Source organism: Lucilia sericata, unplaced genomic scaffold (assembly GCF_015586225.1).
Source record: "Lucilia sericata isolate MDLA Ls3-8-SP2 unplaced genomic scaffold, ASM1558622v1 Contig000748F_arrow, whole genome shotgun sequence".
In the NCBI taxonomy this organism is placed as follows: domain Eukaryota; kingdom Metazoa; phylum Arthropoda; class Insecta; order Diptera; family Calliphoridae; genus Lucilia; species Lucilia sericata.
Genome location: NW_023994745.1, coordinates 66,779 through 85,134, shown reverse-complemented (window position 1 = coordinate 85,134; position 18,356 = coordinate 66,779). Strand labels below are relative to the sequence as shown.

Here is an 18,356-nt window from a genome sequence, read left to right as displayed (position 1 = left end):
TTTAAGGCCCATAATACTAAAGTTGAAACCATTTTTTGCAAATTATGCAAAGAAAACCATAAAATCAGCTCCTGTACCAGATTTTTGAATATGGATTATAGAAATCGTGTTTCTACTTTGAAAAAATTTCGTTATTGTTTTAATTGCCTCAACATGGTGATTGTAGTAGCACAAACGGTTGCTCCAAGTGCAAAAGGAAGCACCATACTTTAATGCATAGGGATTTTGTAAATAAAAACAATAATAGCCAAAATCAAGGAAATACTAGATTTCAGGGCGAAAGTCAAAATAGTTCTGTCCAACAAATACAGTCCACAAATACAAATCAATTACAGTCCACTAATATCGCAGGTCCGTCTGGTGTTGTTCAGTCACATCACACATCAGTAGCTAAGAAAGTGATGTTGGCTACAGCTTGGGTCAATATAATTAGTTGTGGTTCCTATTACAAAGTTCGAGCACTCATAGATCCTTGTTCGGATGAAAGTTTTGTTTCTCAGAGAATACAAACTGTATTGAAGTTGCCCAATAAGCCAGTTTCCGCAGAAATTACTGGTTTAGGAGGAGAATTAGTAAGCAAATCTTCAAAGATTGCGAACTTTATAATTGTTTCTCTGTTTGATCAAAATGTATCTCTAAATATTCAGGCTTTAGTAGTTACTCGTGTAACAGGAAATGTACCTACACATACATTTAAGCCTCCAAAGAATATAGATTTGCCCAATCTGAATTATGCTGACCCCAAGTTTTATGAAAGCAGTGAAATAGACTTATTGTTAGGAGGTGATTTGTATCCCCTAATTCTTCGTGATGGAGTTCAACATGGAATTTTCGAATCTTTAGTGGCCCAAGAGACAATTTTTGGCTGGATTGTCACAGGCCCAACTCCAAGTAATGATTCCTCACGTTTTTCAATAACCAATTATATGACAAAAGTTTCCATTGACGATCAGTTAACAAAGTTTTGGGAGTTAGAAGAAGTTTCTCGTAGAAAGATTTTATCAGAAGAGGATAAAAAATGTGAAGAGATCTATCTTTCTACTTCCACAAGAAATTCTGAAGGAAGATATATAGTTTGTTTGCCCTTTAAAGATACTTTTTCGTCACTTGGCCCAAATCGTCATATTGCTCTCAGTCAATATTTAAGAAATGAAAAGGTTTTAATGCGAAATCCTGAATTTAAGGCTCAATATGATGAGGTTTTAAAAGAATACATAGCTTTGGGACACATGGAGAAAATTGAAAATTCAGAAAGTAGTCCGAGTTATTATTTACCTCACCATGGAGTTTTTAAGCCTGACAGTACCACCACAAAGTTAAGAATTGTTTTTAATGCTTCAAGCTCGTCTTCTAATGGTAACAGTCTTAACGATTTGCTGTTTGTAGGCCCTATATTGCAAGCTGATTTAGTAGCCCTAATTCTAAAATGGCGACTCTTTCAGTTTGTCTTTAATGCAGATATATCCAAAATGTATCGACAAATTTTATTAAAATCTGAACATAGACAGTATCAGAAGATAGTTTTTCGTAGTCCTAGTGAAACCCAAATCGAAGATTATCAGTTGAACACCGTCACTTTTGGCGTTAATTGTGCCCCCTTTTTGGCCCTTAGAACGCTTTTACAGTTAGCTGACGATGAAGAACGATGTTTTCCGCTAGGCTCAAGAATTCTTCGTGAGTCAATGTATGTTGATGATGCTCTTGTTGGAGCTCATTCGATCCCTGATGCTTTGGAGGCACGAGACCAATTAATTGGTATATTGGGTACAGCTGGGTTTGAGTTGAGAAAATGGGCCTCAAACTCTAAACAAATTTTAAAAAATTTGCCCCAAGAACATCTTCTTAACTCTTCTTTTTTGTCGCTCGATGATAAAAGTAATGCTAAAACACTCGGTGTCCGTTGGAATGCGGCAGAAGATTACTTTTATTTTACAACTGAGAAGATTAAGTTCAAAACAGCTTATACAAAGAGGGAAGTACTCTCAATTATAGCAAGGCTATTTGATCCAGCAGGTTGGTTGGCCCCAGTGATTATAACAGCAAAGATTTTGATGCAGCAAATGTGGCTCGACAAAATAGACTGGGACGAACATATAAAACCTGTGGCTCTACAAAAATGGAAGACATTCATTTCTAATTATAATGAGATTGATACAATTAAACTTGATCGTTGGGTTCAATATACGCCTAGTTCTTATATTGAATTTCATGGCTTTTGTGACTCTTCTGAGTTAGCTTACGCAGCTACACTATATATACGTATTGTGAATGGTGATAAAGTTTATGTAAATCTACTAATTGGCAAAACAAAAGTGGCTCCAGTTAAAAGGCCATCTTTGCCGCGTTTAGAGTTGTGTGGCGCAGTTCTTTTAGCCAATTTAGTAAACAGCGTAATCCCCAATTTCAAATTGCATACGTATAATTTATATTTGTGGTCCGATTCGACAATAGTTCTTGCTTGGTTACGAAAACCGCCATGTAATTGGAAAACCTTTGTTGCAAATAAGGTAGCAACAATATTAGAAAAAGTAGGAAACAAAAATTGGTTTCACGTAGCTTCTAATCACAATCCTGCCGATCTAGCAACCCGGGGGCTGATACCTTCGGATTTAAGAGAAAACAAACTTTGGTGGCATGGTCCTGATTGGCTCAGATTAAACAAATCGTCGTGGCCCGAAGGTCCATTAGAATTCGAAACAGTAGAAGAATCGAAACAAGTGCAAGTTAATATTGCTAGATCCGCTGAACGAGAAGATATACTGGACCGTTTCTCAAGTTTGCCCAGAGCATATCATGTTATTGCTTATATATTTAGATTTTTTAATCTTGCGAGCAAAAGCAATTTCCGCTCAAGAACTTGTATTTGTACGAAATCGGCTATTTTTTCTCTCTCAACAGTCGCACTTTTCTGATGAGTTTAGTTGTCTGTCATCGAAAAAGAAAATTGACTCTCGTAGTCCTTTATTAACGCTTATGCCTTTCTTAGACAAAAATGGTATTATTCGTGCTAATGGTCGTCTTGGCTCTACAAAATGTTTGTCATACAATGAACGACATCCCGTAATACTTGCATATACTAGTAGATTAGCACGACTTTACGTTGAGTTTGTCCACAATATGGTCTTACATGGAGGCCCTCGTTTAGTCCTAAATGTCGTACGTCAGGAGTGTTGGATTATAAAGGCTAAAAATCTAATAAAAACGGTCATCCACAACTGTAAAATCTGCGTTATACATAGAAAAAAGCTTCAAAATCAGATCATGGCAGTGCTACCTGAAGAAAGAACTACTTTAAGTCGCCCTTTTACTAACACAGGTGTTGATTTTGCCGGCCCATTTGAAATCAAAAGTTTCACTGGTCGATATTGCCGTATCACTAAAGGCTACGTGTGTCTATTTGTTTGTTTCTCTACTAAGGCGATTCACATTGAGGCCGTTAGCGATTTGTCCACTCCTGCATTTCTAGCAGCTTTGGCTCGATTTGTTGCTCGTCGTGGTTGCCCTAGTCGCATTTTCTCTGATAATGGAAGGAATTTTGTTGGCGCTGCAAGAGAACTTGAAAATAACTTCGAAAAACATATAGAAGAATTACGTGATTCGGCAGTAGAAAAATATGGTCATCAACATCTTGAGTGGCACTTTATTCCTGCAGCAGCTCCTCATATAGGAGGACTGTGGGAGGCAGGAGTAAAAAGTTTGAAAATGCACTTTAAAAAGTCAGCTGGACAAATGAAATATACGTTTGAAGAGTTTTCGACACTTTTGGCAAAGATAGAATCGTGTCTCAATTCGCGTCCTCTTGGCCCTACGTCCGACAGCATCGATGATTTGCCCGCTCTTACTCCTGGTCATTTTTTAATAGGCTCTGCTATTCTTACTCCTGCTGAACCTGAAGAGCTTAGCTCGCCAATTAGTATAGTAAACCGTTGGCGAAAAATCAAAGCATTGCAGCAAGAAATTTGTCACCGTTGGAAAGACGAATATTTAAAAGAGTTGCACAAGCGTAATAAATGGAAAAGTCCCCAAATAGACTTAAAAGAAAATGACCTCGTTGTTCTTAAAAGTGAACCTTGTTGTCCAACTGAATGGCGCTTAGGTCGTGTTGTAAAAGTTTATCATGGTTCTGACGGTAAAGTTCGAGTGGCTGACCTTAAAACTCAAAATGGCGAAATCACTCGACCGATACACAAATTAGTTTTACTCCCTAATTGCACTGATTAATAATTCAATATCACCTTTTCTAAAATAAAGTTGCTCATTTAAACTTCTAGATTAAAAAACAAGTAAGAAATTATAGTCGGGCGTGGCCGACCATATGATACCCTACACCAATTGCCAATATTAAATGTGATTAATTTCAATAATTACGCATTTCTGTTAATCTTATATAGGTTCCAAATAATGTCTGTTCATGTTCGGTTGTATGCTGACTAGGAAAAATAGAAGACCGATTTTAATCATTTTCAACAGCCATCGTCAGTGGATCAAGAGAATAGTATGTGACACATTTTAACAAATTATATTCAAAATTGCGATCTGTTGCGTGCACACAAGTTTTACACGGTCACAAAGACGGACATAGCTTAATAAGGACAAATATTTTTGAGTGCTACAAACATCAACACATTGTTCCGATCATGGCGAAAAATTACAGTGTTATTTATAATTACATATCAAACTTAGTTGTGCCAATTTTTGGGAAGATAGTAGTATATTTATCGTAGTCATGAGCTAAGAGGCCCTAATCGGTAGGTCCGGTTGTATGGGGGCTAGGGAAAAAATTGGTCCGATCCTTATAAAATTTAATGTCGACATTTTATATAAAATGTTTATATAAAATCTATTTGTGGTAAATTTCATATTGATACTAGTGTTTATAAGTGAATTGTGGACATTCAAGTCATTTCCTGAAGGGGATTTTGTATAGGGGATAGGGTCAAATAATGCCCGATCATTATAAAAATCGACAGTGTTATTTATAATTATATCCAACTTAGTTGTGCCGATTTTTGGAGAGATAGTAGTGTATTTGACAAAGTTATGAGCTAAAAGGCCCAAATCGGAAGGTCCGCTTATATGGGGGCTAGAGTAAAACTTGGTCCGATCCCTATAAAATTTATTGTTGGGAATTATGTTTATATAAAACTCATTTGTGCCAAATTTCATCGTGATACTACTGTTTATAAGTGAATTGTGGACATTCAAGTCATTTTCTGAGGGGGACTTTGTATGGGGGCTAGGGTCAAATAATGCCCGATCTTTACGAAAATCACTAGAATTATTAAGACATATATAAAACTAAACTTTTCCAATTTTTGTAGAGATAGCAGATCATTTAACATAATTATGAGGTCAAAAGCCCTATTCGGGGGGTCTGGTTGTATGGGGGCTAGGTGAAATAATGGACCGATTTCAACCATTTTCAATAGCGTTCGTCCTTGGACCAAGAGAAGTGCATGTTCCAAATTTCATCAAATTATCTCAAAAATTGCGACCTGTAGAGTGCGCACAAGGTTTACATGGACACACAGACAGACGGACGGACGGACAGACGGACATAGCTTAATCGACTCAGGAAGTGATTCTGAGTCGATTGGTATACTTTAAGGTGGGTGTAGGACCAATATTTTTGGGTGTTACAAACATCAGCACAAACGCATAATACCCTCCCCACTATAGTGGTGTAGGGTATAAAAATGGACTTCAACACCGATTATGGTTGCCCGCTTTGTAATCGCCTTCACGCCATACGACAGTGTTCACGTTTTATTGTGATGCCCGTGGAGCTAAAGCTTCGAGTTGTTGCCCAAAACTTGTTATGTTATAACTGCCTGGCTCAGTCGCACAGCCGAGCGAATTGTAGAAGTATAGATCGGTGCCGTCGCTGTATGCAGGACCATAATACTTGGTTGCACCCTTTGCCGCAGGGCCGTATTTGGTTTCCCATGACAGCGTTGATACGGGTAGTCACCAATCATGATACTGACGTCTTCATTAGAGCATTAATAGATCCAACAGCGGCCAGGTCAGCAATCATGAAACGTGAAGTCGAAGAATTGGGCTTACGGATTTCTAAAGGACGTACTGACATCGTTGTATACCATCGTCGCGAGAAGAAACGTCGCATAACGGTTGAATGTATTTTAGAAGACAAGATTTACGGCCGAAGCCCTATTGTTAATGTGGAGCGAGCAGACAAATATCTACGTCCAACAACTGTAGACCGTGCCAATGCGGACGTACACTGGCATATTAGTTGACCTTACCAGCTTATCCTAGGAGCTGATACTATGAGCAGAATTCTGATTGGACCAGCTATGAGTCGCCCAGGACAACTATATGCCCAGAATACCATATTCGGCATAGCATATTTTGGAGAAGGTGTCAAAAGAACCTGAAGTATATTATTTATGCTATAATTTGTTGCCCTCAAAAGGCTTTAAAGTATTATTTACATTTTGTTTGATATGTACTCTTTAACGTTACACTTAAAAACATTTGAATGTACTATTATTTTTTATATACTTGAATTGTTCTCATATGTTAATTATATTTGTTAACTTTTGTTATTCCTTTTTTATAATTAACAATAATGAACTTAAAATGTTAATTTGTTGCTCTAGATAACATAATTGAATTTGTTATATTACTTATATCTAATTTTGTATTTGATTTTATATTTTGCACTACCGTTGCAAGGTGGGCGGTATGTTTGTGTCTGTCTAGTGTAACACATAGTTTATATTTTCTCTATGTGTAAAATCGCTAGAACAATATGCATTATATGGCAACTCCCCACTTTAGTGTAGTGAGTTTGCGTTGCTCTTTATGTCAAAGGGCTTGACACATTTTTTTTATTCTCATTGCTTTTCAACCACCGGACAGACAACAAGTGCAAAATTAATAAAAGAAATTGAAATAAAATAAAAGTTTAAGAATTAAAATAAAATTAAAGTTTAATTAAATAAAAACAAAAGGAAAAGTGAACTTAAATAAAATAAACAGAAATACAAAAGAAAAGAAGTAAACAAAGCTTTTTAATAAAATAAAAATAAGGGTTGTTTTTTGGCAACACAACAACAAGTGTTTGTGTGTATATAAAAACACATTTGGCCCTGACCTGCCGCATCAAGAGAAAACCAAGTGGACGGCTGCCGGAGACAGTTTGCCAACAACCAGCACCTAGGAACCAGCTCAGCAACTAAGAGGTAACAACCGGGATTACCGATTTGGCCCCAAACAACTGTCATAGCATGAAAACAGTCAAAGTTATTCACAACCATATCGGAACCTCAAATTACCGCCTTTTTAAACCTGGGAAAATAATTCTACCGATCTATCCAATTTGCAATTTTCTAAAAATACATTATGCAATAAATTATATACCAAAACAAATGGCAATTTTAATGCTTTAAAATGGTGCATGTCCTAGCACGAAAACTGCCAAAGTTAATTGCAACCATATCGGAACCTCAGATTACTGCGTTTATTAAACATAGAACAATAATTCTACCGATCTATCAAATTGACCAATTTGTAAAAACACACATTATGCTACAAATGATATACCATATTAAAGTGCAATCATAATGCTTTAAAATGATGCATAAATGACTGTCATAGCATGAAAACTGTCAATGTTATTTGCAACCATATCGGAACGTCAAATTATCGCGTTTTTAAACATAGAACAATGATTCTACCGATCCATCAAATTGACCATTTTTTAGACGAACACATTATGCCACAAATGATATACCAAATTAAAGTGCAATCATAATGCTTTAAAATGATGCATAAATGACTGTCATAGCATGAAAACTGTCAAAGTTATTCACAACCATATCGGAACCTCAAATTACCAAAACAAATGGCAACTATAATGCAATAAAAAGATATATAAACGACTGCTATAACATGAAAACTATAAAAGATATTTGCAACCATATCGGAGCCTTAAATTACCGCATTTCTAAACCTGTACCAATAAATATACCGATCTATCCAATTTTTGTAAAAATTCATTATGCCACAAATTATACACCAAAACAAAGTGCAAATGTAATGCTTTAAAATGATGCATAAACGATTGTCCTGTCATGAAAACTGTCAAAGTTATTTGCAACCATAACGGAACCTCAACTCATAGCGTTTTTAAACATAGAACAACAATTCTACCGATCCATCAAATTTACAATTTTTTAGAAGAACACATTTTGCCACAAGTGATATACCAAGTTAAAGTACAATCGTAATGCATTAAAATGATGCATAAATGATTGTCATAGCATGAAAACTGTCAAAGTTATTCGCAACCATATCGGAACCTCAAATTTCTGCCTTTTTAAACCGGGGAGAATAATTCTACCGATCTATCCAATTGGCCATTTTCTAAAAATACATTATGCAATAAATTATATACCAAAACAAATGGCAATTTTACTGCTTTAAAATGGTGCATAAATGACTGTCCTAGCACGAAAACTCTCAAAGTTAATTGCAACCATATCGGAACCTCAGATTACAGCGTTTATTAAACATAAAACAATAATTCTACCGATCTATCAAATTGACCAATTTGTAGAAACACACATTATGCTACAAATTATGTACCATATTAAAGTGCAATCATAATGCTTTAAAATGGTGCATAAATGACTGTCATAGCATGAAAACTGTCAATGTTATTTGCAACCATATCGGAACCTCAAATTATCGCGTTTTTAAACATAGAACAATAATTCTACCGATCCATCAAATTGACCATTTTTTAGACGAACACATTATGCCACAAATGATATACCATATTAAAGTGCAATCATAATGCTTTAAAATGATGCATAAATGACTGTCATAGCGTGAAAACTGTCAATGTTATTTACAGCCATATCGGAGCCTTAAATTACCGCGTTTTTAAACCTGTACCAATAAATATACCGATCTATCCAATTTTTGTAAAAATTCATTATGCCACAAATTATACACCAAAACAAAGTGCAACTGCTATGCTTTAAAATGATGCATAAATGACTGTCATAGCATGAAAACTGTCAAAGTTATTCACAACCATATCGGAACCTCAAATTACCGCCTTTTTAAACCTGGGAAAATAATTCTACCGATCTATCCAATTGGCCATTTTCTAAAAATACATTATGCAATAAATTATATACCAAAACAAATGGCAATTTTAATGCATAAACGACTGTCCTAGCACGAAAACTGCCAAAGTTAATTGCAACCATATCGGAACCTCAGATTACTGCGTTTATTAAACATAGAACAATAATTCTACCGATCTCCCAAATTGACCAATTAGTAAAAACACACATTATGCTACAAATTATATATCATATTAAAGTGCAATCACAATGCTTTAAAATGATGCATAAATGACTGTCATAGCGTGAAAACTGTCAATGTTATTTGCAACCATATCGGAACCTCAAATTACCGCGTTTTTAAAGCTGTGAAAATAATTCTACCGATCTATCCAATTGGCCATTTTCTAAAAATATATTATGCAATAAATTATATACCAAAACAAATGGCAACTATAATGCAATAAAAACATATATAAACGACTGCTATAACATGAAAACTATAAAAGATATTTGCAACCATATCGGAGCCTTAAATTACCGCATTTCTAAACCTGTACCAATAAATATACCGATCTATCCAATTTTTGTAAAAATTCATTATGCCACAAATTATACACCAAAACAAAGTGCAAATGTAATGCTTTAAAATGATGCATAAACGATTGTCCTGTCATGAAAACTGTCAAAGTTATTTGCAACCATAACGGAACCTCAAATCATAGCGTTTTTAAACATACAACAACAATTCTACCGATCCATCAAATTTACAATTTTTTAGAAGAACACATTTTGCCACAAGTGATATACCAAGTTAAAGTACAATCGTAATGCATTAAAATGATGCATAAATGATTGTCATGGCATGAAAACTGTCAAAGTTATTCGCAACCATATCGGAACCTCAAATTTCTGCCTTTTTAAACCGGGGAGAATAATTCTACCGATCTATCCAATTGGCCATTTTCTAAAAATACATTCTGCAATAAATTATATACCAAAACAAATGGCAATTTTAAATTGCTTTAAAATGGTGCATAAATGACTGTCCTAGCACGAAAACTGATAAAGTTAATTGCAACCATATCGGAAGCTCAAATTGCCGCGTTTTTAAACATAGAACAGTAATTCTACCGATCCATCAAATTGACCATTTTTTAGACGAACACATTATGCTACAAATGATATACCAAATTAAAGTACAATCATAATGCTTTAAAATGATGCATAAATGACTGTCATAGCATAAAAACTGTCAAAGTTATTCACAACCATATCGGAACCTCAAATTACCGCCTTTTTAAACCTGGGAAAATAATTCTACCGATCTATCCAATTGGCCATTTTCTAAAAATACATTATTCAATAAATTATATACCAAAACAAATGGCAATTTTAATGCTTTAAAATGGTGCATAAATGACTGTCCTAGCACGAAAACTGTCAAAGTTAATTGCAACCATATCGGAACCTCAGATTACTGCGTTTTTAAAGCTGTGAAAATAATTCTACCGATCTATCCAATTGGCCATTTTCTAAAAATATATTATGGAATAAATTATATACCAAAGCAAATGGCAACTATAATGCAATAAAAAGATATATAATCGACTGTTATAACATGAAAACTATAAAAGATATTTGCAACCATATCGGAGCTTTAAATTACCGCATTTCTAAACCTGTACCAATAAATATACCGATCTATCCAATTTTTGTAAAAATTCATTATGTCACAAATTATACACCAAAACAAAGTGCAACTGTAATGCTTTAAAATGATGCATAAACGATTGTCCTGGCATGAAAACTGTCAAAGTTATTTGCAACCATATCGGAACCTCAAATCATAGCGTTTTTAAACATAGAACAACAATTCTACCGATCCATCGAATTTACAATTTTTTAGAAGAACACATTTTGCCACAAATGATATACCAAGTTAAAGTACAATCGTAATGCATTAAAGTGATGCATAAATTATTGTCATAGCACGAAAACTGTCAAAGTTATTCGCAACCATATCGGAACCTCAAATTACCGCCTTTTTAAACCTGGGAAAATAATTCTACCGATCTATCCAATTGGCCATTTTCTAAAAATACGTTATGCAATTAATTATATACCAAAACAAATGGCAATTTTAATGCTTTAAAATGGTGCATAAACGACTGTCCTAGCACGAAAACTGCCAAAGTTAATTGTAACCATATCGGAACCTCAGATTACTGCGTTTATTAAACATAGAACAATAATTCTACCGATCTATCAAATTGACCAATTTGTAAAAACACACATTATGCTACAAATGATATACCATATTAAAATGGCAACTATAGTGCAATAAAAAGATATATAAACGACTGTTATAACATGAAAACTATAAAAATTATTTGCAACCATATCGGAGCCTTAAATTACCGCATTTTTGAACCTGTACCAATAAATATACCGATCTATCCAATTTTTGTAAAAATTCATTATGCCACAAATTATACACCAAAATAAAGTGCAACTGTTATGCTTTAAAATGATGCCTAAACTATTGCCCTAGCATGAAAACTGCCAAAGTTAATTGCAACCATATCGGAACCTCAGATTACTGCGTTTATTAAACATAGAACAATAATTCTACCGATCTATCAAATTGACCAATTTGTAAAAACACACATTATGCTACAAATGATATACCATATTAAAATGGCAACTATAGTGCACAAATTATACACCAAAATAAAGTGCAACTCTTATGCTTTAAAAAGATGCCTAAACTATTGCCCTAGCATGAAAACTGTCAAAATTATTTGCAACCATATCGGAACCTCAAATTACCGCGTTTTTAAACATAGAACAATAATTCTACCGATCCATCAAATTGACCATTTTTTAGACGAACACATTATGCTACAAATGATATATCAAATTAAAGTGCAATCATAATGCTCTAAAATGATGCATAATTGACTGTCATAGCATGAAAACAGTCAAAGTTATTCACAGCCATATCGGAACCTCAAATTACCGCCTTTTTAAACCTGGGAAAATAATTCTACCGATCTATCCAATTGGCCATTTTCTAAAAATACATTATGCAAAAAATTATATACCAAAACAAATGGCAATTTTAATGCTTTAAAATGGTGCATAAACGACTGTCCTAGCACGAAAACTGCCAAAGTTAATTGCAACCATATCGGAACCTCAGATTACTGCGTTTTTAAAGCTGTGAAAATAATTCTACCGATCTATCCAATTGGCCATTTTCTAAAAATATATTATGGAATAAATTATATACCAAAGCAAATGGCAACTATAATGCAATAAAAAGATATATAATCGACTGTTATAACATGAAAACTATAAAAGATATTTGCAACCATATCGGAGCTTTAAATTACCGCATTTCTAAACCTGTACCAAGAAATATACCGATCTATCCAATTTTTGTAAAAATTCATTATGTCACAAATTATACACCAAAACAAAGTGCAACTGTAATGCTTTAAAATGATGCATAAACGATTGTCCTGGCATGAAAACTGTCAAAGTTATTTGCAACCATATCGGAACCGCAAATCATAGCGTTTTTAAACATAGAACAACAATTCTACCGATCCATCGAATTTACAATTTTTTAGAAGAACACATTTTGCACAAATGATATACCAAGTTAAAGTACAATCGTAATGCATTAAAGTGATGCATAAATTATTGTCATAGCATGAAAACTGTCAAAGTTATTCGCAACCATATCGGAACCTCAAATTACCGCCTTTTTAAACCTGGGAAAATAATTCTACCGATCTATCCAATTGGCCATTTTCTAAAAATACGTTATGCAATAAATTATATACCAAAACAAATGGCACTTTTAATGCTTTAAAATGGTGCATAAATGACTGTCCTAGCACGAAAACTGCCGAAGTTAATTGCAACCATATCGGAACCTCAGATTACAGCGTTTATGAAACATAGAACAATAATTCTACCGATCTATCAAATTGACCAATTTGTAAAAACACACATTATGCAACAAATTATGTACCATATTAAAGTGCAATCATAATGCTTTAAAATGGTGCATAAATGACTGTCATAGCATGAAAACTGTCAATGTTATTTGCAACCATATCGGAACCTCAAACTACCGCGATTTTAAAGCTGTGAAAATAATTCTACCGATCTATCCAATTGGCCATTTTCTAAAAATATATTATGGAATAAATTATATACCAAAGCAAATGGCAACTATAGTGCAATAAAAAGATATATAAACGACTGTTATAACATGAAAACTATAAAAGTTATTTGCAACCATATCGGAGCCTTAAATTACCGCATTTTTGAACCTGTACCAATAAATATACCGATCTATCCAATTTTTGTAAAAATTCATTATGCCACAAATTATACACCAAAATAAAGTGCAACTCTTATGCTTTAAAATGATGCCTAAACTATTGCCCTTGCATGAAAACTGTCAAAGTTATTTGCAACCATATCGGAACCTCAAATTACCGCGTTTTTAAACATAGAACAATAATTCTACCAATCCATCAAATTGACCATTTTTTAGACGAACACATTATGCTACAAATGATATACCATATTAAAGCGCAATCATAATGCTCTAAAATGATGCATAATTGACTGTCATAGCATGAAAACAGTCAAAGTTATTCACAACCATATCGGAACCTCAAATTACCGCCTTTTTAAACCTGGGAAAATAATTCTACCGATCTATCCAATTGGCCATTTTCTAAAAATACATTATGCAATAAATTATATACCAAAACAAATGGCAATTTTAATGCTTTAAAATGGTGCATAAACGACTGTCCTAGCACGAAAACTGCCAAAGTTAATTGCAACCATATCGGAACCTCAGATTACTGCGTTTATTAAACATAGAACAATAATTCTACCGATCTATCAAATTGACCAATTTGTAAAAACACACATTATGCTACAAATGATATACCATATTAAAGTGCAATCATAATTCTTTAAAATGATGCATAAATGAGTGTCATAGCGTGAAAACTGTCAATGTTATTTGCAGCCATATCGGAACCTCAAATTACCGCGATTTTAAAGCTGTGAAAATAATTCTACCGATCTATCCAATTGGCCATTTTCTAAAAATGCATTATGCAATAAATTTTACACCAAAACAAATGGCAATTTTAATGCTTTAAAATGGTGCATAAATGACTGTCCTAGCACGAAAACTGCCAAAGTTAATTGCAACCATATCGGAAGCTCAAATTACCGCGTTTTTAAACATAGAACAATAATTCTACCGATCCATCAAATTGACCATTTTTTAGACGAACACATTATGCTACAAATGATATACCAAATTAAAGTACAATCATAATGCTTTAAAATGATGCATAAATGACTGTCATAGCATGAAAACTGTCAAAGTTATTCACAACCATATCGGAACCTCAAATTACCGCCTTTTTAAACCTGGGAAAATAATTCTACCGATCTATCCAATTGGCCATTTTCTAAAAATACATTATGCAATAAATTATATACCAAAACAAATGGCAATTTTAATGCATAAACGACTGTCCTAGCACGAAAACTGCCAAAGTTAATTGCAACCATATCGGAACCTCAGATTACTGCGTTTATTAAACATAGAACAATAATTCTACCGATCTATCAAATTGACCAATTTGTAAAAACACACATTATGCTACAAATGATATACCATATTAAAGTGCAATCATAATGCTTTAAAATGATGCATAAATGACTGTCATAGCATGAAAACTGTCAATGTTATTTGCAACCATATCGGAACCTCAAATTACCGCGTTTTTAAACAAAGAACAATAATTCTACCGATCCATCAAATTTACCATTTTTTAGACGAACAAATTATGCCACAAATGATATACCAAATTAAGGTGCAAACATAATGCTTTAAAATGATGTATAAATGACTGTCATAGCATGAAAACTGTCAAAGTTATTCACAACCATATCGGAACCTCAAATTACCGCCTTTTTAAACCTGGAAAAATAATTCTATCGATCTATCCAATTGGCCATTTTCTAAAAATACATTATGCAATAAATTATATACCAAAACAAATGGCAACTATAATGCAATAAAAAGATGTATAAACGACTGTTATAACATGAAAACTATAAAATTTATTTGCAACCATATCGGAGCCTTAAATTATCGCATTTTTAAACCTGTACCAATAAATATACCGATCTATCCAATTTTTGTAAAAATTCATTATGCCACAAATTATACACCAAAACAAAGTGCAACTGTAATGCTTTAAAATGACGCATAAATGACTGTCATAGCATGAAAACTGTCAAAGTTATTCACAACCATATCGGATCCTCAAATTACCGCGTTTTTAAACCTGGGAAAATAATTCTACCGATTCATCTAATTGGCCATTTTCTAAAAACACATTATGCAATAAATTATATACCAAAACAAATGACAATTTTAATGCTTTAAAATGGTGCATAAACGACTGTCCTAGCACGAGAACTGCCAATTTTAATTGCAACCATATCGGAACCTCAGATTACTGCGTTTATTAAACATAGAACAATAATTCTACCGATCTCCCAAATTGACCAATTAGTAAAAACACACATTATGCTACAAATTATATACCATATTAAAGTGCAATCACAATGCTTTAAAATGATGCATAAATGACTGTCATAGCATGAAAACTGTCAATGTTGTTTGCAACCATATCGGAACCTCAAATTACCGCCTTTTTAAAGCTGTGAAAATAATTCTACCGATCTATCCAATTGGCCATTTTCTAAAAATATGTTATGGAATAAATTATATACCAAAGCAAATGGCAACTATAATGCAATAAAAAGATATATAAACGACAGTTATAACATGAAAACTATAAAAGATATTTGCAACCATATCGGAGCCTTAACTTACCTCATTTCTAAACCTGTACCAATAAATATACCGATCTATCCAATTTTTGTAAAAATTAATTATGCCACAAATTATACACCAAAACAAAGTGCAACTGTAATGCTTTAAAATGATGCATAAACGATTGTCCTGGCATGAAAACTGTCAAAGTTATTTGCAACCATATCGGAACCTCAAATCATAGCGTTTTTAAACATAGAACAACAATTCTACCGATCCATCGAATTTACAATTTTTTAGAAGAACACATTTTGCCACAAATGATATACCAAGTTAAAGAACAATCGTAATGCATTAAAGTGATGCATAAATTATTGTCATAGCATGAAAACTGTCAAAGTTATTCGCAACCATATCGGAACCTCAAATTACCGCCTTTTTAAACCTGGGAAAATAATTCTACCGATCTTTCTAATTGGCCATTTTCTAAAAATACATTATGCAATAAATTATATACCAAAACAAATGGCGATTTTAATGCTTTAAAATGGTGCATAAATGACTGTCCTAGCACGAAAACTGCCAAAGTTAATTGCAACCATATCAGAACCTCAGATTACAGCGTTTATTAAACATAGAACAATAATTCTACCGATCTATCAAATTGACCAATTTGTAAAAACACACATTATGCAACAAATTATGTACCATATTAAAGTGCAATCATAATGCTTTAAAATGGTGCATAAATGACTGTCATAGCATGAAAACTGTCAATGTTATTTGCAACCATATCGGAACCTCAAACTACCGCGTTTTTAAAGCTGTGAAAATAATTCTACCGATCTATCCAATTGGCCATTTTCTAAAAATATATTATGGAATAAATTATATACCAAAGCAAATGGCAACTATAGTGCAATAAAAAGATATATAAACGACTGTTATAACATGAAAACTATAAAAGTTATTTGCAACCATATCGGAACCTTAAATTACCGCATTTTTGAACCTGTACCAATAAATATACCGATCTATCCAATTTTTGTAAAAATTCATTATGCCACAAATTACACACCAAAATAAAGTGCAAATCTTATGCTTTAAAATGATGCCTAAACTATTGCCCTAGCATAAAAACTGTCAAAGTTATTTGCAACCATATCGGAACCTCAAATTACCGCGTTTTTAAACATAGAACAATAATTCTACCGATCCATCAAATTGACCATTTTTTAGACGAACACATTATGCTACAAATGATATACCAAATTAAAGTGCAATCATAATGCTCTAAAATGATGCATAATTGACTGTCATAGCATGAAAACTGTCAAAGTTATTCACAACCATATCGGAACCTCAAATTACCGGCTTTTTAAACCTGGGAAAATAATTCTACCGATCTATCCAATTGGCCATTTTCTAAAAATACATTATGCAATAAATTATATACCAAAACAAATGGCAATTTTAATGCTTTAAAATGGTGCATAAACGACTGTCCTAGCACGAAAACTGCCAAAGTTAATTGCAACCATATCGGAACCTCAGATTACTGCGTTTATTAAACATAGAACAATAATTCTACCGATCTATCAAATTGACCAATTTGTAAAAACACACATTATGCTACAAATGATATACCATATTAAAGTGCAATCATAATGCTTTAAAATGATGCATAAATGACTGTCATAGCATGAAAACTGTCAATGTTATTTGCAACCATATTCGAACCTCAAATTATCGCGTTTTTAAACATAGAACAATAATTCTACCGATCCATCAAATTGACCATTTTTTAGACGAACACATTATGCCACAAATGATATACCAAATTAAAGTGCAATCATAATGCTTTAAAATGATGTATAAATGACTGTCATAGCATGAAAACTGTCAAAGTTATTCACAACCATATCGGAACCTCAAATTACCGCCTTTTTAAACCTGGGAAAATAATTCTATCGATCTATCTAATTGGCCATTTTCTAAAAATACATTATGCAATAAATTTTACACCAAAACAAATGGCAATTTTAATGCTTTAAAATGGTGCATAAATGACTGTCCTAGCACGAAAACTGCCAAAGTTAATTGCAACCATATCGGAAGCTCAAATTACCGCGTTTTTAAACAAAGAACAATAATTTTACCGATCCATCAAATTTACCATTTTTTAGACGAACAAATTATGCCACAAATGATATACCAAATTAAAGTGCAATCATAATGCTTTAAAATGATGTATAAATGACTGTCATAGCATGTAAACTGTCAAAGTTATTCACAACCATATCGGAACCTCAAATTACCGCCTTTTTAAACCTGGAAAAATAATTCTATCGATCTAT

The 18,356-nt window shown here is 33.4% G+C and overlaps 1 protein-coding gene across 1 annotated transcript; it reads left to right on the top strand.

Annotated features, from left to right (window-relative positions):
• Nucleotides 1-212: 212 nt before the first annotated feature.
• Nucleotides 213-4,221, top strand: LOC119607784. The gene is made up of 2 exons (XM_037961891.1): nt 213-2,795; nt 2,899-4,221. The coding sequence occupies exons 1-2, from the start codon at nt 213-215 to the stop codon at nt 4,219-4,221; spliced, it is 3,906 nt and encodes a 1,301-aa protein (XP_037817819.1).
• Nucleotides 4,222-18,356: the final 14,135 nt, after the last annotated feature.

Excerpts from the sequence above, each read along its gene's own strand:
- LOC119607784 (XM_037961891.1), top strand. The coding sequence starts at position 213 with ATGCATAGGGATTTTGTAAATAAAAACAATAATAGCCAAAATCAAGGA. Across the intron at positions 2,796-2,898 it reads GTTTGCCCAGAGCATATCAT|TCGCACTTTTCTGATGAGTT; the intron begins GTTATTGCTTAT and ends CTCTCTCAACAG.